This window comes from Sesamum indicum, linkage group LG8 (assembly GCF_000512975.1).
Source record: "Sesamum indicum cultivar Zhongzhi No. 13 linkage group LG8, S_indicum_v1.0, whole genome shotgun sequence".
NCBI classification, from domain to species: domain Eukaryota; kingdom Viridiplantae; phylum Streptophyta; class Magnoliopsida; order Lamiales; family Pedaliaceae; genus Sesamum; species Sesamum indicum.
The window spans coordinates 18,473,850-18,493,123 of NC_026152.1; the positions used below are offsets into that span (position 1 = coordinate 18,473,850).

The 19,274-nt window shown below is 34.1% G+C and overlaps 3 protein-coding genes across 8 annotated transcripts in view; 1 reads left to right on the forward strand and 2 right to left on the reverse strand.

Annotated features, from left to right (window-relative positions):
- Positions 578 to 3,943, reverse strand: LOC105169274 (beta carbonic anhydrase 5, chloroplastic). 2 transcript variants are annotated; one of them, XM_011089640.2, is made up of 10 exons: positions 3,681 to 3,706; positions 3,485 to 3,552; positions 2,798 to 2,843; positions 2,517 to 2,678; positions 2,378 to 2,426; positions 2,188 to 2,301; positions 2,030 to 2,083; positions 1,451 to 1,533; positions 1,243 to 1,348; positions 578 to 1,100 (listed from the first exon to the last, which is right to left on the reverse strand). In XM_011089640.2, exons 3-10 carry the CDS (start codon positions 2,809 to 2,811, stop codon positions 900 to 902), a joined length of 783 nt encoding a protein of 260 aa, XP_011087942.1. In that variant the 5' UTR covers positions 2,812 to 2,843; positions 3,485 to 3,552; positions 3,681 to 3,706; the 3' UTR covers positions 578 to 899. The 2 variants fall into 2 exon arrangements, with proteins under 2 accessions (XP_011087942.1, XP_011087941.1); XM_011089639.2 differs by lacking the exon at positions 2,798 to 2,843 and having other exon boundaries at positions 3,681 to 3,943.
- On the reverse strand, positions 5,790 to 8,075 carry LOC105169275. The gene has a single exon (XM_011089641.2). It carries the CDS (start codon positions 7,780 to 7,782, stop codon positions 5,968 to 5,970), a length of 1,815 nt encoding a protein of 604 aa, XP_011087943.1. The 5' UTR covers positions 7,783 to 8,075; the 3' UTR covers positions 5,790 to 5,967.
- LOC105169276 (MADS-box protein SVP) overlaps positions 14,255 to 19,274 on the forward strand; it is a 7,395-nt gene continuing 2,375 nt past the window's right edge. The window contains exons 1-3 of one of the 5 annotated variants that reach the window (XM_020695749.1): positions 14,329 to 14,347; positions 14,436 to 14,476; positions 14,886 to 15,079. In XM_020695749.1, the coding sequence (XP_020551408.1) occupies positions 14,898 to 15,079 (182 nt within the window). In that variant the 5' untranslated portion in view covers positions 14,329 to 14,347; positions 14,436 to 14,476; positions 14,886 to 14,897. Of the gene's footprint in view, positions 14,477 to 14,728; positions 14,821 to 14,885; positions 15,080 to 19,274 lie in introns of those variants that run through there. The other 4 variants (XM_020695751.1, XM_011089644.2, XM_011089643.2 and 1 more) reach the window with 4 other exon arrangements.

A 19,274-nucleotide genomic window follows, 5' to 3' on the forward strand; every position in this document is an offset into this window, starting at 1 on the left:
GATTTCTGGAAATGGTGGCGACAACTCGGGGAAACCGAAATTGGGAGGCCTGTCTTCCTGATCAGGTAAATCAGAAGACCTGGATTTTATCTTGAGGTCTGGAGTCAGTGACTGAGGCTCAGGCGGCCAAATCGGGATCTCTGGAAATGGTGGTGACAGCTCAGGGAAGCCAAAATTGGGAGGCCTGTCTTCGTGATCAGTTAAATCAGTAGCAGGCGGCCAAATTGGGATTCTTGGAAACGGTGGAGACAGCTCAGGAAACCCAAAATTAGGAGGGTTGTCTTCTTTCAGGTGTCGGACGGCTGCAACGAGTCTTTTACTGGCGTCCATTGATGAAATAAACATGATTATAGCTAGCACTAGATGAAAATGAGCCATTTTACAGACAAATTATGGGAAATTTAGTTGAAACAACTCAAAGATGTTTAGGTTGGGTTGTATTCCTTGATTCTTATAGCCCACAAATGCCTCATGCATTGAAGACAAAAACAATGTCTAGGAAATAACTGATTGAACTCCTGTCTTAATTGTGCAGTTAAATTACTGCATTGATTGAACCTTAAAGAGTCCCTTAATCTATTAAATTTATCAGTTGAACATATAAAACCGCATCTGTAACATCAAATCCATTACACATGTAATTGTAAGTAGCCGAGGTAACCTAAGATATTTAGTAATAAGATGCTCCCATGTCCTTGTAGGAATGTGGGAATGCTCCTATATCTTCCTAGGAACGGCCACAAAGACGTCTCATTTCATAAAACAAAAAATAAACTTACTCTTGGATAAAAACCGTTTTTATTGTACATCTCCAATGAACCAAACAACAAGCCATACAAAGAAGTCGTACTACAAATTCTTAGGAAATGGACACGTAGAAAATAATCTAGGAGAGCAACTCAGGCCCAGAACTCTCGGTTTTTAATGGAGTATTCAGCACTGGATAGCAAACCACTTCCCTTGTAGTCAAGGGTCCACTTCTCAAATGTACAATCAATGAAGTCGTAGTAGCCACCATGGATCGCAAGCTTGCCCCTTATCACCCGTTCTTCTATCCATGGATAAGTTAGGAGGTTCAACAAGGACCTGTTAACCGATTCCTGGAGAGAGAAGAGGGAGCACTGTATGCTTTATTTTACATGATAGAAACTAGAACGGCAGGCGAATGTTAAGAAGTCTATAGCAAATAAATAAAAGATAATACTAAATAGTGAGCCAGGTAAGAGTCCGAGGGAAATGAACCTTTTCACAGTGCCTGCACTGCTGATCAAAGTTGAGGTTTGAAGCAGCATTCTTCGTTTTGAACCGGGCGGGCTTTCCGACAGTCACCCAGCTTCTAATGAAGCTACTGGAAAACACAAAAGAGGTAGTGAGAAACAACATGTCCAGGTAGAGTGGGAGGGGGTAAGACAGCTTACGTATCAGTGAACGAAAGAGAAATTAACCAAACCTCGAATCTGCATCATCTTCTAAGCTCATCAAGGCTTTAATTCCTCCACAGCAGCTGTGACCAATAACCAGTATATTTTCGACCTGTAGAAAACGAATACCTTTAACAATGCTCTTCTGGAAAGGAATGCTCTACACTGTAATTAAAATAACACATAGATTAAGAAATATTATTTAAAAGGAAAAATTCATTTTGGAGGCCTCAATGCTTGCAGGCAACACTGCTTCACAAGATTGGAATGATGTTTCAGGAAAACCACCTGAAGCTATCTGTTGATTATCAATGATTATTATCAGTTAATTCAAGCCTTTCTTTGACTGTGGTGTTTCTTTCTCTGTATCTCGGCCTCTATTTCCTAATATTTTAATGTCTTTTATGATTTTATGCTTAAACAGGTGCATGAGAAATGGCCCGTCAGCAGACTGTTGCAAATAGAGAGCATCACATTCGTTTCATCAATCTATAAAATAGACCAAAAGCATATCCAGCTCTCTCTCTCTCTCTATCTTTTTTTTTTTTTTCTTTGAGTAATCAAAAACATATCAAGCTGAGAACATGTTAAGTACACCATTAACTTACTTCCAGAGAATTAACAGCAAACTCAAGGGCAGCATTTGTCTCTGAAGGTCCATTCTGCATCAAGAGGAGTGCAATGGTTTAGATTCAGTATATCTTGAAAATTAGATCACCATGCCTCTGTATACTGAATGTATAAAGCAACTAAAAGTATGAGATACCTCATGTGGGGGCACCAAATTTGCCACATTGCGAACCACAAAGGCTTCTCCTGGTTGAAATCCTAGGATGCTCGAGGGACAAACTCGTGAGTCTGCACAAGCAATCACCATGAACTGTCCTTCTAAATGTTAGATTTCTGGTATGATGTTTCAGATTATTAAAAATGAAAAACTACTCAAGCAAAAGTACCTTAGGTGCTTGGGCCTCAGAAAGCCTTTGGTAGTGTTCCAAGTCTTTCCTACAGCAATGAGAAGAATGTAAAAGCATGAGGCTCTAGCCGCTCTACATTTTAAATGCTGTAAACTTACACAAATTTACGAGTTCTTACAAGTATTTATCTTTTTTGAAACCAAGAAATCGATGTTTCAACTCCTTGAAATGATAGGGTGCTTTTTTTGTCACCTCTGCGATTTTCGCTTTGTCATCTATGATCTCCTGAGCTAGGCCGGGAGACTCCCTTAAGGCCTTTAATCTTATAGTCGGATTTCGTCTATATTCATTAGAGGCAGTCGTACAGCAGAGAAGAGAACGTATTAGTATAACACCCAATTTATCAATGAACATATAATTCAAATCAAAATAAAAGCATGCTTATCTCTCTGGATCAACCTTGAGTGTTGCATGGAAGTCTTTAATCTTAAAAAGTAAGTAGGTCCTATAAACCACCATCAAACGATATGATCAGAACCTTTATATGCAGGGGATCTGAATGGATTTATTCACTATATCTCTTTTTATCGCTTGAGGAACTTTATTACTCAGACCAGTGGCTAGTTAACCAAGAAACATTATGCGGAGTATTAAACGATTTTAACTTCAGAAACGAACAGAAGCAAGTGCAGTTAAAGTATGCACAGAATTCATCCTCCAAGTATCAGTTTTATAACGAATTTATCAGCTCAATAGTAAACAATCCAACTTGAAATCTACCATTTCACAGTTGCACCTAAAGACCAGACAGTTCATTTCACAGTACATGGTGCTACTGTGTCTGTGCTGGCATAAATCGTTGTTATCAATCAAAGCAAAAGCTTACTCGTCATAGACATTTCCTCAAACATTACCAATTCAATGAGCAGTCGCATGAAACAAAGAAGAACCCAGTTGCAAAATCACCGCACATCCCAGATATTTTATCAATAACAGTTAATTCACACAAATGAACCGCAGGAAACAAGATTTCTAAGATAAAAGACAACTAAAATAACTATCTTCAGAACCTTAAGCACAAGCAAAGAACAGAATTTTTTCCAAAAACTACATATAAGGAAAAGATCACAACTTCGGCGTGCTTACTTAAAAGAATCCAAAAATCTCAAGTGGGTCTGCTCAATTTCCGGAGATCTCAACTGGGAACCAAAGATCTGCCACAAAGGGGAAAAGAACTAAGAAAGATTCAACAGCGCATCAATTCTAAGAAACTGACCGCACATAATCATAGACATGCATCTAAAACAATCTACAAAGAGAACAAGAAGAGCTGCAAATTTACGTCGGAGGCTTTAACTAAAGTCCTAGAGCGGTCCATGGAAGAGGAACAAGATAGAGACGAGGATTGAAGCACGGCGTGAGCCATTGTTAGAGAACTTCTAGCAGTTCACGCTCAAGGGCCTTTTGCTATTTTTAGGAATGAGATGGAATCAAGAAACAGAATGAAATGCCGTAGTAGTTATACAACTCTGCCAGCCAGTGTTAGTTTTGTCCGAATTGTACTAATTTAATGTTGTTAGTTGGGTGGATCGGAGGTCTACTGCTCTCCAAGAAAGACGGAGAAAACAATGTTTAATTTAATGCAAGGACTGATGCGTTGCGATCAAATCGAGGTTATTGCCAAAAAAGTGGGGCCGAATGTGCTAATGGTAGGCACATCACTGCACATGATGTTGGTCTAGGACTATAAACTCGACCCTTGGTTTCAGGCAAAGGCCAGATTCAATGATGGACTCAAAAACCCATTATGGAGTTGGGTTTGGTTGGGCAAATGATTGGACCAGGCCTGTCCCGAAACTTTCCTCATCAATCTGAGAGTGCGAATAAGAATGGGAAATGTGCTTTCGTATCTGAATTGGAAATATATTAATAATATTCTCAAATTAATTTTAAGTTTAAATTTAATATGTACATCTTGAAGGACCATACAAATAAAAATTCATATACGTGATGTATATATATTAAAAAAAAAATGCAATAGAATTTAAAATAAAATATTCGATTCAGAGTGTAGATAAGACACCAGGTTTGATCAAACCTCCACCAATTACACTACACGGTATGTTAGTACTTTGCTTTGGTGCATGAAAAAACTTATTTTTAATCTGGACCGTAAATCTTGATGATCTAATATTAAACCGCGCATAGCAGGGTTTGATGCTCTCACAACCAGAGCTCACTGGATGACATCCCAGACTAGTCATGGTTTCCAGTGTAACCAACACACTTTAAAAAAGGATAAGGGTGGCCCAATGCAAGGATAATGCAGCTGTTACAGCCAGATATCAGTGAAAGAACATAAGTAGAAGAGATGGGGGCAGATGCTTGATTACATGTGTATTTGGACAGTATGGTTTAAGACATCTGAGAGATCTGAGGATGCCTTCTACAGTTCTTAAGCAGCAGAGGAGAACAAAAACAGACAAGAAACCTGAAAAACAAACCTAAAAGAAGGGATCCTCATAAGATAGTAATGAAAGTCAACACATGGAGGCCTTCCAGAAATTTAAGCAAGTTCCGGATCTTTAGTACTCCAGGCATCAATAACACGAGCAACTATGTTGTTTACAACGTTCTCCCAGACAACGGGACAAGGAAGAATGGCAAGTACATAAGCGTTCAGATAAGAGAAGACACCAAGCAGGGCACATGCAACAAAGCAAGACGAAAAGAAGGGAAGAAGAGCAGATTGTGTGTGTGCTCTTGTGTAAGTTCTAACACACTAAGAATGACATCTCCATTACACGGCTATCCTCAATTAGCCACAAAAGCTAACAAATCAATGGTGATCGAGATAGGAAGAGATTCACCACTCCTCTGGCCTATCTTCCAAAGTTGGACGTGCTTCCTTCTGTTTTTAAGCTCATCATCGATCAAGATAGATACTGAATAACATCAAAGCATCATATCTCCTCGCAGAAGAAACAAGCATATTACTCATCCACTAGTCAATACATCGCGATAATTGCTGCTCTATTTGTGGCAATCTCAAACATTCTTCCACATCAGAGAACGAGATTGCGGAAGCTAAAAATAATTATATCACCAGAGAATGAAGGACACGTGCACGTTTTGTGGATAAGTAACGAATATCACATGTAAAGAGTGGATCTACATAATGCTAATACGACAACATGGTATTGAGTGCATGTATGTAATGCTAATACGACAACATGGTATTGAGTGCATCTACATAATGCTAATACGACAACTAAGATCCAAATAATCAACAGAAACAAGTCGTCAGCAATAAAGTATGATCATGCTGTGGTATATTGCATGCATTTAATAAAATCAAAGCTCCTGCTTCCTCGTGCTGTTCGCTCGATTGCACGAGTGATCTCAATCACCTAATTAACAGGGGAACAACTATGGAAACAGATCAGAATAATGCAGCTTCAAGATATACATATAATTAAAACATAAGAAAAGCAGAAGTACAGTATCCAAGTTGATCTACATCATTTACTACAAGTCAAAATTACGAGAAAAGAAAAGTCTTACTACATTAAACACCCTTGACAACCTCGCAACTACTTACAGTTACGACCAAAAAGGTTCTTACTATATCAAGCAGCCTTGACAACTTTGTCGTCACCTCCTACAACGTTAAGAATCGGAAGACTGCTAAGAAATTCATCAAGACCCTCAAAGAAACCAATCCCTTCAATGTTATCATCCTCTGCACGGCCTGGTCCATTCCCTTGGTTCATACCTGGTGCAGGTTCCTCAACCTCATTGCTGAACTCCACATTCAAATCTAACTTCCCAAAATTCTTCGCAACCTTGCCAGGTTGCTTCCTTGCATTCGCCATCACTGCCATCTTGCTCGGCTCACCAGTTGTCTTATTAGGCATCTCCACCATGTCTGGAGCTTCAAGGGCTTCAGCCACATTCACATTCTTGCCTATATCCGGAAGCACTTCCCTCGCACTTCGACCGGGGGTTGTAGTAGCCTCGTTTCCTAAGACATTTTTTCCTTTATTCTTCCTTTTCTTCTCCCTATCATCCTGCCAGTCACCGTCAGACTCACTTGAGCCAGATATCTCCACGAAAACCTCGTCGTCGTCAACGTAAACCCTAGGAGCAGAGCTCTTCCAGCTACCAGCCTTCTTGCTCGCATTATTAACCATTTGTGGGCAAGTGAACATAGGCGAAAAAGGTGTCCAGGCTGAAGCAGCACCCTTATTTTTCTCCCAATTCTCCATTGAGAAACCCATAGGCAAAAAGCCCCAGCAACAGAAGTACCCTTCTTGCCCATCCACAATTGGCGGTGGCGATGGAATGACCACAGCCTGAAACGCACTCCTACAGTTCTGACAACGCAATGTACAATCAACATACAACCTAGGATACTCATACATATAATAACAGTAAGGGCATGCTGTCCAGAAAGTTGATACATTGTTGTCCTCCGGTGAATCAACTCTCTCCTCCTCCAACTCCATTCTGTCCAAATCTTCCTCATCCTCTATCGTCTCTCCTACATTCTCACTCTCGTTCACATCATCATGAATTGATTTATCACTAATATTTGAGTAAATTTCTTGCGATTCTTTCTGTTTACTGTCCAATTGCTCCTGGCCTGGCCCAGAATCAGAACCCACATTACCAGCGAAAGTCGAATAACTTTCTTCTACCTGATTATTGACCGGTTCGTGACTCGGTTTAGAGCCGGAACCAGACCCGAAAACAAAATGAGAACCCGAAGGGAAACCCATAAAATTTTGGGGTTCGCGGTTCGACCCACCAACCACGTGGTCAACCTGCGGCTGCCCATGTACCTGTTGAACTTGCGCGTAGTGACTGGCACCAAAGCCGCTGCTACTTCCACCGCCATGCACCTGCGGCTGGGCGACGCTACTCGCACCGCCACCCCCAAAGAAAATGAAGTTCTGCTGCAATGCTGGTATGGGTTCGTTAAATGGGTCGGGTTGGTGCTGCTGCGGCTGCAAATAAAACGCAAGTTCCTTATCATACAATGATTTCCGGGAAGGGTTGGAGAGAACAGACCAGGCTTCGATGACGAGGCGGAAGGCCTGTTCAGCAAATGGGAATTTATTGCTTTGCGGGTTCAGTAGGAGGACGAGGCCGCGGTACTGGTTGGCAATGAGCTCGGAATCGCGGCCCTGCGAGGGTGTTAACCGGAGGATAGAGTACCAGTCGGGCTGATTATTCCCGATCCGCCTGTCCCCAGCAAGGAGCGTGTCCACCACCGCAAGAATTTCGTCGGCGGGGGCGAGGGTGGGGTCAGACTCACGTGCGCGTGTGGCGAACGACTTGCTCCCCAACAGGTCACGCGCCGACAGCAGCTTCTCCGCGATTGTGAGCCAGCGCAAAGCCTCCGCCCGAGTAGCGGCCGTCGTGAAAAACGGGTGCTCCATTTTTGTCTCTTTATTATTTCAAAGACAAAGCAGGGGTAATGGTAACGGAGGGAGGAAGCAAGAAGGGATATGTGAGTGAGGGTGGCGTAAGTTGACCAAAACGGGTCTGGGTTTTGGGGGAAGAACACCACGTGTGGGTTGGATAAGGAGGGCAGGCATGGGATTTCACAAGAGTCTGACGAGAGCAAGGATGAGTACAAGAATGGTGGTGTATGTATAGGTGTAAGTATTCATTATTCACTCACCACCGATAGATAGATAGACTAAACTAAAGAGATGTCGTCTTCTGAGTTACTGACGTTGGAAAGTTGTTGGGGCCCTGCTTTTATGTATTACGGACATGTGCAATATTTTACTACTTCCACTCCAATTTTATTTATTTATTCAAAAAATTCATAATTAAACAATACATATCTAAATTACATCATCAATCACACATATATATATAATAAATATTACAGAATCGTCACGTAATTAATCAGTTATAAATGTGATAGTTTCTTTACTATCTCAGATGTAAAATAATTAGATTCTCAATTATTATGTCATTAATATACACTCATTGGGATTAAATATCTCATACACTTGACATTTTACCTACATGCATATTTCTTAAATCTATAAATAAAATAATTACTTTAAATATATTTTTTATCAATTTGTGGGTTTATTTCGATTCACAATGAATCATATAATTATTGTAATTTACGATGATGAAAATTTTTACACTTTGTAAATTTATTCTGATTTATTATGCATTGCAGAATAAATGATCGTAGAAGCTTATATATATAACAATGGTACGGTATATTATTATATTTTACTTTTTAAAAATAAAATTACTTTATGTGAATTATATATATTTTTATTATAAATCAATTCAGAACTTGGATAAAAATTAACAAGTCAAACCCTGTCTTATTCTTTCTACAAGAGAATATATTTTTATGTCTTTTTTTCTAAAAAAAAAAAGGTACAAAGTTTTTCATAATTAGAAAAAATTGGGCTTGTGACTCTAAGAATTAAAAAGATAGTTATAGTATTGTTTTTTTTAATTTTTTCGAGCCGGGCCTAGGCCCAAACCTTATTGTCCATAAGATGGCAATAGTTTATACTGTACATATAATTGTCCTTGTGGCACGTCGTTTTTTTAATATAAAATATATGTTTTTATATTTAAAATATACTATGAATAATAATGAAATGTATAAATTAATGCATCATATTTATTTAAAAAAGAAATAAATAAAAAAATTTATGATTATTATCTATATAACAAAAAGATTGACGAAATAATATCACAGATCGTCTTTTGTTCGTACACACTTAGAGTTAATTAATTTCATGAATATTGGTTGACTATTCAGTCTCTTTTTATTAAGTTTAATAAATATAATAAAAAAATTAAATTGAGCACACGCACTGATTACTCTTATATATTGGAGAAATATGAGTGATTCATAAAATTTGCAATATAAATAAATTACACAAAATCAAGGACAAGTTGCGGCTACTTTGTATTGTTTGGGACGAAACGTGATAAATTGTATGAAAAGGACAATCACAAGGTAGACTTTTCACATAACTATAGTCAATGTATGTATTATTATTTGCCTTTTGTAGAAGGGGAAGCTTAAAATTGGATTCTCTAAATGTAAATTACCAAAATACCCTCTCTTCAAATCGAAAGTTGTAATTTTATATATATTAATATATGTATGAATATGTATATATATATATATATATTATCTAGTAACTTTCATTAATCAAGAGTTCAAGGGGTTTAGGTCCCTTATCACAAAAACATCGTCCGGGAAAATCGGACGCAAGGAGGGGGAGGGGGAATAGGACCATTCCAATTGGCTCCGTCTGCTGGATATGGTTGACAAGAGTGTCACAAAAATCAAGCTTTCTCAAAACTTGGAGGAGGAAGGACCACTCAACCAGATCGTAAGGCCTTCGTGAGGTCGATTTTGATTGCCATAAATCCTTTCTGGCCCTTTTCTCAGTGGAGGTAATGCATGATTTCTTGAGAGATTATGGTGTTTTTATTTTCATTCTTCTCGGGACAAAAGCCAGTTGGAGTGGAGATATGAGTTTATTGAGTAGGGGTTTGAGCCAGTTTGCAAGGATTTTGGAAATGATTTTGTAGGTGTGTTGCAGAGGCTAATGGGACAAAACTTGTCAACTATGTCAACTTAGAGGCTTCTGGGGATAAGGGTGATCTATGCATGGTTGACGGCTCGCAAGAACTGTCCAGATGAGAAAAAGTGTAGTATGGCATCAGTGAGGTGACTTCCAATAATGCGTCAGAAATTTTTTGTAAAAGATCGCGGGGAAGCCATCCAGGCTCAAGTTCTTGAATGTCGCCATTTAAAACACTGTGGCTTTAATCTCCTCAATAGTAGGAATCAAACATATTTCATGATTTTCATATGTAGTCACAACACTTGGCAAAATCTCAAAGATTGAAAGAGAGACTTAATTAGAGGGAGAATTCATTACCAATTTGTTCCTACTCTATGACCACATTACCTTCCCGTGTCTTGATGGAGTGAATAAAGTTTGCTTTAGATTGGAGGACTGCCGTGAGATGGAAGAATTTGGTGTGTGTTCCCATCCTCAAGCCATATTTGCTTGGCTTTTTGTTTCCATTTGATTTGCAATCTAGCAAGTTGCTCATCCAGATGTATGAATATTTTTACATCCTTGATTTTCGATTTATTTACATAAATCATTCCTATCTTTTGCGCAATTACATAAATCACTCCTGCTAACCAAAAAGCAGAGGTTGTTATTGTAATGATATTTATGTTTTTGAAGGATATATACAGAATTTTTCTAAAAATATGGATGATTTATATAAATAATGCTAATATTTTTTACGAGTGTATGTATAATTTTTTAAAAAATTAAAATAATTATGTAAATAAATCATTATTAAAGGGTGTAGGTGCAATTATCTTTAAAATAAAACACAGGAGTTTCATGATGTTCTAAATAAAACCAACCATATAGCTTAGGCCACTTAAAATGGTGAACTTTCCATCATAATCGTCAAAAGTTACGAGGATAAAATTGGGACAACGGTCCATGATAAATCGTACCGCTTGAGATAAATCCACGAATTAAGACCTCAGCAAGACATTGAACCAAATCCCGGATTTGGACCAATGATCAAGTTAAATTTTTGTTAGTAAAATTTGATTTCGTAGTAATCAATAAAGAATTAGGTCTAAATTAAGCTGTTAAACATAAAGAAAATAATTATATATCTTTTTTATAAAAAAGAAAAGAAAAGAAAAATGCTTAATTTATTTTAGCATATATAGTTGAAAGCCGTATATCTTTTTATCGAATTAAAAAATAAAATAATAAATTACAGAATGATAATTACTTTTACACCTCCTTATTTATTGTCTTTTTATACAAACCATCTATGTCTTTTTAAAAATTACATAAATCACCTTTAATATCATTTAAAATCTCAAAATGCCCTTATTGACTCAGTCAAATTTTAATTTAAGTTTTCAATGACAAAAATACCATTATGGGTGTTTTGTAATTACCAAAAGGTAGAGGGGGTGGCAAAGTAATGTTTATGGGGATGAATAATATGACCCCATATATTTTTTTTAATTATTTATACTAATTTTTAGTTTAACTTTAAATTATTTTATTAGTTTTTTTTTATTGAATCTGTATATATGTCTACATATTTGTGTATGTGTTTGTACTATATAAATATATACATATGTATATAATTGGACATATTAATATGTACATATTTAAATATTTATATATATATTTATATTTTGATGACCAACGATGGCGGAGGAGGAGGGTGAAAGGCTAGGCGCAAGTGGGGCAAGGTTGTCGACCACAATGGGGCAGTGAAAATGAGAGGGCACCGGCAGGAGTTGAGGGTGGACATGGCGATAGAATTGAAAAAAATGAATAATTTTTTTTTAAAAATACTTTAATCATTTAAAATATTTTTTAATAAATAAATTATTTATTTTACTAATTTAATATATTTATATAAATTGCATAAATTATTTTGAATTATAATTTATTGATCTTAATAAAATTTAGTTATAAATAAAAACAAAAAATATTTTTTAAATTTTAAGAATTTAAAATAATTTATACAAGTGTGATAATTTTTAATTTGAATTTATAAGCTAGTAACTAATTTTCATTTAATATATTAATTAAATAATTCATTATTTCAATTATCAAGAGGTGTAAATTTATATACAACTTCAATAAAGAAAAGTTTATAAAATAATTAAAATTAAAATTAAAAATTAGTATAAATAATAAAAAAATATACGAGGTCATATTATTCATCCCATAAACATTATATTCAAATCCTTCTATCTTTTGATAATTACAAAGCGCCCCTGAGGACATTTCTGTCGTTGAAAAGTTAAATTAAAGTTTGGCAAGTCAATAGAGGCATTTTGGAGTTTTAAGCTCTGTCAAGAATGATTTTTATAATTTTTAAATTGTTAAAAAGGAATAATTGAGGGGTGTAAATGCAATTATCCCATCATTGAAACCCTGGATAATTAGAGTGTCCATCTCTCTGTTGAATACATAACGTATGACCCCCAAAACTTGAATTCTATAACTTAAACTTTATATGGAGTCTAAATTTTTTACAAGCCCACCTCATTTACAAACCTAATTTCTAATATACAAATTTATACTAAAGCATAAGTTAGAGGGGATTCGATGTTTTCTTTTCAAACATGCATATTTTAGAATTATGGAAAAAAAAAGAAATTCAAAATAAATAATTCATGTATAAATAGAGAATTCTAGATAAAAATATAAAAAATGTAATTTCAGAATTATTATTAAAAAAATATAATTTAATATTTTTAAAGAAATCTAAGAATAATTAACCGAAAGAAAAAAGAAGAAATAAGGGTAGTTTACGGCTTGAGTGGGATGGAGAGTGGGCGTCCGTACAATTCGGAGGGAAATTAAGGCAGTGGGGAACAGAGTTGGGTACGACGTACACACCAACCACAATTTTCCACTGCTTTGACCCACCCCCCATGCTGTTTGCTTGTACGGACCACACCTCAATCACACACTGAATTTCACTTTTTTTTTTTTTAAATAAAATAATAATTCTATGATGAATGATCCTTCAATTTTTTCTTTATTATTATTAAAATATAAAAGTATATATTATCCAAATTAAGGACTCAAGTGTTTATATATAGATAGATAGAAAGATGATATGGCTGGTCAGGTTTTCTGACTTGTGACAGTTGAATTCCCTCTTTTGTCCCCAACACTCTGCTTAATCTCTATTTATTTGACAAGATGGATATTCATTTTTAATTGGCTTCAATTGTCAACCAATATTCCATCCATCCATCCATCCATCCATCTACATTCTTCCAACCTACATATACATATATATATATATGTTTTCTAATTTATATATTTATCTTTTTTTTTTCATTTTGATAATTTTGAGTATTTGAAAAATATATATTGTGTTAATATATACCTATATGTCAAAACTTTTACTTTTTTCTTAAATGTCTAAAAGCAAATATTTATTTTATGATCGAACGTTGTAAAATAATACACTTTTAACAAAAAAATAAAAAATTTAAAGGGCTCGTTTTTCTTTTTTTTCAAAAAAATCATCATTCTCATCTTGATGTTATTCCAAAAGAGTATTGATCATTCGTTTGTTTTGCGGCATGTGTTATATATGTTTTAATAGCGGATAGCGACGTGCCCTAGTTTTACGCCATCTACGTCCCAATATTCATGATAAGTAATTTTCGTGTAGTGTTAAAATTAATTATTGTACTCGTATTTTTTTTCATATAATACACTCAAACGAAATAAAAAATTAGAAGCTTCTTTTTTGTCGAATTGAGAAATGTGGTGCGAGTATTTCAAATTTAACTAATAAATTCTACACTACTGTCGTATTTAACTTTGTAATTAAAAAATTAGGTTATTGTATATAATTGACATTTTATTGTTTTTTTATGTAGGGTAAATTACAACAGGTTCTCCTGCAATTTGCTTTAATTATAAATACGTTGTTTGAAAAATTACAAATATTTTAACAAATACCCCTATTAAAAAATAAGAAATATATTGAGATCTTTTAGTGCAAATTAAAATTAAATCTGCAATTAAATTAATATAATGTGCATATAATATTAATTTTTAAACAAAAGATATTAGCAACTGAGGGAAAGAAATAAATTAATACTGAAAACAAATTCCAATTTCTAATTAGATAATAATAATGAATTTTGCTCCCAAGCTCCCACACTCCCACAGTTTCCTGTTTTTGGGACATCCTCATTGGAGGAAAAAATGTAAAGCACTGTTACCAACGTCCCAGAAAGGTAATTTCAATGGATCAAACCTTATCTCTCTCTCTCTCTCTCTATATATATATATATAGAGAGAGAGAGAGAGAGAGGGTCAGGTTGCAGCCCACCTTAGCCCCACCATCCCCACCACAGTACCCATATGGGAAATTAATTTGCAAGCTGCTTTTTAGCTGCTTCATGTGCTGCTCTAAACTTGGTATTCAGATTTGCGTGTTGCTTTCTGCTATTTTTTTCCTGCTCATCTTTCTTTCTACTTTCGCTCTCTAGGGCTGCTGCCTCCGCTGCTTGCTTTCTCTCTTCTTCTGCAGGTGATGTCATTTCTTCCCTGAATTAGCAAATGCAACCTTCTACTTTTGTGCGAGAAAACAGAAGAATCTCATCATCGTCCGACTGTCTCCCCCCGCCCCCCATTTCTCTTTTTTTATTTATTTCTTCCTTTTTGAAGAAAAGATTCTGTCTTGGTTGTGATTGATTTTTTTTTTTTTTAATTTCCCCTCTCTTTGATTTTTGGGAAGAAGGGTTTTCTGGTTGCAGATTCTGTGTTGTACTTGAAAGATATGCTTTACTCTTTGCTTTTCTATAGTTTTATTCAAAACCCATGTCTCAAACCCCATCATCTCTCTTCTCTCTCTTCCCGTTGGACTGAGTGATGGTATGTACGTACATACATATGTATTTGGATTATATATCTAAAATAATACAATCTTGGGGTTGCAGTGCGTGTAAGAGATGGTGAGGCAAAAGATTCAGATCAAGAAGATTGATAACCTTACCGCCAGACAAGTGACCTTTTCAAAGAGGAGAAGAGGGCTTTTTAAGAAAGCTCAAGAACTCTCCACTCTCTGCGATGCTGAGATTGCCCTCATTGTTTTCTCAGCCACCGGCAAGCTCTTCGACTATTCTAGCTCAAGGTTCTCTCTCTCTCTCTCTCACACACACACACACACAAACACACACAACAACGTACACCCCCACCTCAGTTCTTACAGTGACTATAAATGTACTAAGTTACTATACAATGAGAAATGGTTGAAACCACCCACAGTAGAACAAAGGTCCAGAATTAATGAGCATACATACATACAGAATTTCCACATTTCATAATTTGATATCTTGAGCTAATCACATAAAGACTGCAAATTATTTGCTGTTATCATATGCTTTCTTGTCTCTAAATCTCATCTTTGTGCGTAAAAACCATTCAAGAACTGTACTGTCCTTGGCCATGGGCGGGCCATTTGAGGCGAAAGAGGAGAATTGATTTCTGTGTTTATGAAACCTCGATTTATGTTTTCCATAAAGGAATCTTGATTTATGCTTTTAGGGGAAAAACATAGACTTCCCTCTACCTCTCGTTCTCTCTTGTCAACCAAATCAAATCAATTCCTGATCGAGGACCATTCTCTGTGATTTTATGGTTTACTTCTGATCGGTTGAAGTCCCAACCCCACTGTCCTCTTTCCTGCAACGTCGTACTATCTGTCTTCTGATGTTTTTATCATCAATGTCTAGAGGGCCTCCTCATTTTCCTCAAAGTTTTTAAAAATAAAGGAATATTCTTCAAATATATTGCTTACCTCCAAAAATATATTGAGATAGATCTATACATACCGAAATTATTTGTTTTGTCAATATGCACGCTAAGAGTTGTTTCTACTCTATGTCTGTGTGTGTGTGTGTGTACAGCATGAGACTTTGAGTATATACTTGTAAAACCAGTGCATGCTTCAAATAGAAAAGAGTAGAAAGATACTTCATCAGGTGCATGATAAATAAGAGATTGGATTAATACTTTGTTTCAAATCCTATTTCAATGGTGCAGTTTATTTAAAGAAAATGTTGTTTACATGGCAGATATTAAGTATATGGAATAAAAGATGTAATAAGATTCGAACATAGAAAAATCTATTCACGATATGTAAGGTATGATGTATTTTAATTGTTTCATATAGATACTTTTACCTCGTTAAATTTTCATTCTTTTTCGTATATACTCTACTTGAACTTTTGATGTTCCTTTTTCTTCATTGTGTCTAATGACCTAGATAACTATTCTTATCTCGTTTTGGGATCATCATCATCCACCAAATTAATAGGAAATAGGAATTCAGATTCATGCTCATTAGGAGAGGAAAATGCCTTTTGAGACTCACATTAGCATATCTACTTTGTTCACAAGAAAAACTAAGATTGGAAAGAGATTTGTATGTGAAAAGAACTCTTCAAAGATTTTTAACAAAACTATCTTGCAAAAGATCTCACATTGCGTGGTATTGCTGCTGACGACACTCTATTTTATTTTTTGAAAAGAAAATTTAATTAACAATGCATTTTTGTGAATAAGTATTAAGAATTCTTTCAGAAAAGATCTGAAAACATTATAATGTATATTATTTAATTAATATCTTTACGTAGAAATGTTATCCCAAAAGCATGTCAATAACGTACTCAATATTCCTACCAACCATGCTAAAGCCTTATAAGGAATTCTTTTGGTAATGTAGGTTATATTCCTATATATATTTTCGAGAATTTTCACATCTTCTTATATTTTATTTTCCCAAATAAAAGAAAATGAATTTTAGTTAAAATATAAAGATAAACAGCAGATAACTTCAGTATTCAACTCAATAAATTATAAAGTGAAATGATTTTATTAAGTACAAAATTACCTTCTCTAGATAACATTGGGGGGAAAATGCAAGGAACCCCATTGTGATATCGCAAATGAACAAATTATCCTCTTATGAAAAAATAAATAGCAATTTACCTCCCTGTATTTTTTAAAATATAATAATTTACCCCCCTATGATTTTTAAAATGAAGCAATTTACCTCCCTGTATAGGGGGTTAATTGCTATATTTTTTTCATAGGGAGGTAATGTGCTCATTTTCAATATCACAGGAAGATAAATTGCTATTCACCCATAACATTGGACGATTTTAAATAAAAAATTATTCGAATTATTCAAATTCAATATATTTATAAGGACCAGACATGAATCGCTTTGGCAAAAAACTTACTTATTTGTTTGAATAAATTGAGCTTAAAATATTAAGGCATAGGTACGCTGAACTTCACATATACATATAATTTGTTTGTACATGCATGCATGTAGATTTATATGAAAGGTAAAATATATCTTGCCATTTGAATTATATTTATTTTGATATTTTATTATCTAAACTTTTTTGTTTTTGGTCAACGTACTATATTAACTTTGAAAATTTTGCACTTTGACATGTATGATCAATTTTCGATTGATTTTTCTGCAAAAAAATAAAAATAAAAAATCACATGTTGTGCATATATGATATTTAAGGGTAATGTGATGTGATATTTCTCATATGTGTATTGCAAGTAAAATTTTTTCGGCAAAACAACTGACGAAAAAATGGTCATATATGACAAAGTGAATATTTTACAAAATTGAGATAATAATTGGACAAAAAGAAAAAAGTTTAGATGACAAAGTGTAAGGAACGATATATATAATTCAGAAGGCAAAATATAATTTAGCCATATATAAATATTCGATTATGTACTACTTAGGGATAAATTAAGAAAAAAAAATTTCATTTCGTGTCCCATAATTTAGGTTCTTTGCGATTTTTGGTCCTAATATTATTGGCCTCACCACTTTGCATTCTTTATTAATTTAAATTTTTTTACAATTTTCGTCCCAAATGAACTCTCCATTAATTTTTTACAATTTTTTACAATTTATTAATTAAGAGGGTGTTTGTTTAAACTTATAAGCTCTCAATATTTGTGTGGCTATTTTTTTTAAAGAGCTTATAAGATCTCAAAATAAAATATTTTGGATCTTATAAGCTCTTAAAGAAAAAGTTAATTTTTCTAACTATTTTTGTAAGATCTTATAAGGTATATAAAATTAATATGTCATAAAATAAAAATATCCCTATTCATACACTCATGCTTTCTCTGTCTCTAGGGTTTAAAGAATTTTTTTGCTATTTATTTTTTCTAACATCCAAAAAAAAAACTTTATTATTTAATAATAAATTATTATAGTTAAATAAAATAAGATTGGTGTAGATATTATACTCACTGAAAAGTATAAATTCAAGACATTATAAATTATACGACTAGAAATAATCATCACGTTAACAAAGAAAACATCAATGATATATCTATATTAATATTTGACCAGCATTAATATACATATATATTATTTTTATTAAAAAGTTTAGTTAATAATTCGCCATTATTTTTTTGTTATTGTAAAACAATTATATATTAAATTTTTATTTGGAATTAAATTAATGTGTACTATTTGTAAAAGCATTTTAATTTTTTTTTAAAACAAGTGTTATAAGATGTAGGAGCTTATAAAATATTTTATAAAAGCGTTAGCCGAACACCCTCTAAGTTCTACATGCTAATTACGTTAGAAAATTAACAGAGAGTTCACTTAGAATGAAAATTACAACATCTTTGGAGTCAAAGGATCACTACAAGAAATAATACTAATAGCAACGAGATTTATACTTGGCGAAATAATGGAATTCAGTTCTTATATAAATTAGCAACGAATTTAGCAAGAATTTTATTTATTCATTAGCTCAACGTTGATTTTAACATCAAATTTTTTCGTAACTATTTAGATAATTTCTTGTAGTGGATGTAATGTGGTTAGATTAGAAATATTGGGACCAAAATCAATTAGCTTATCAATATTTGTAATTGAATACTAATTTTTTTCAATTAATATATATTATTTTTTTGTGACCGCATAATTAGTGACAAATTATCTATTTCCCAAATTCCAAATCTTGAAAATTTTTATCAAATGAACTTTTGCATTTTGCTTTGTAATAATGGCTTATAAAACATGTACATTCACTTTAAAAATGAAATACTACTCGTTATTTGAGTTTTGAATGACATGCATAGTTCATATATTATGTTTGGACATGTTATGTTTTTCTAAAGGCTTAATTGCTTTTTGCCTCCTCTAATTATGTCTGTTTGATATTTTCATTTCATATATTGATAAGAGTTGCAAAATAGTTCTGTGTATTTTTAGTTTTTGTGAATTTAGAACAAATTTGGCAAGAAAGTCTCATGTGCCTTGCGTGTGT

Excerpts from the sequence above, each read along its gene's own strand:
- LOC105169274 (XM_011089639.2), bottom strand. The coding sequence starts at position 3,764 with ATGGCTCACGCCGTGCTTCAATCCTCGTCTCTATCTTGTTCCTCTTCC. Across the intron at positions 3,553-3,680 it reads CTTTAGTTAAAGCCTCCGAC|ATCTTTGGTTCCCAGTTGAG; the intron begins GTAAATTTGCAG and ends CCTTTGTGGCAG. Across the intron at positions 2,427-2,516 it reads TTCAAAAAAGATAAATACTT|GAAAGACTTGGAACACTACC; the intron begins GTAAGAACTCGT and ends TCATTGCTGTAG.
- LOC105169275 (XM_011089641.2), bottom strand. The coding sequence starts at position 7,782 with ATGGAGCACCCGTTTTTCACGACGGCCGCTACTCGGGCGGAGGCTTTG.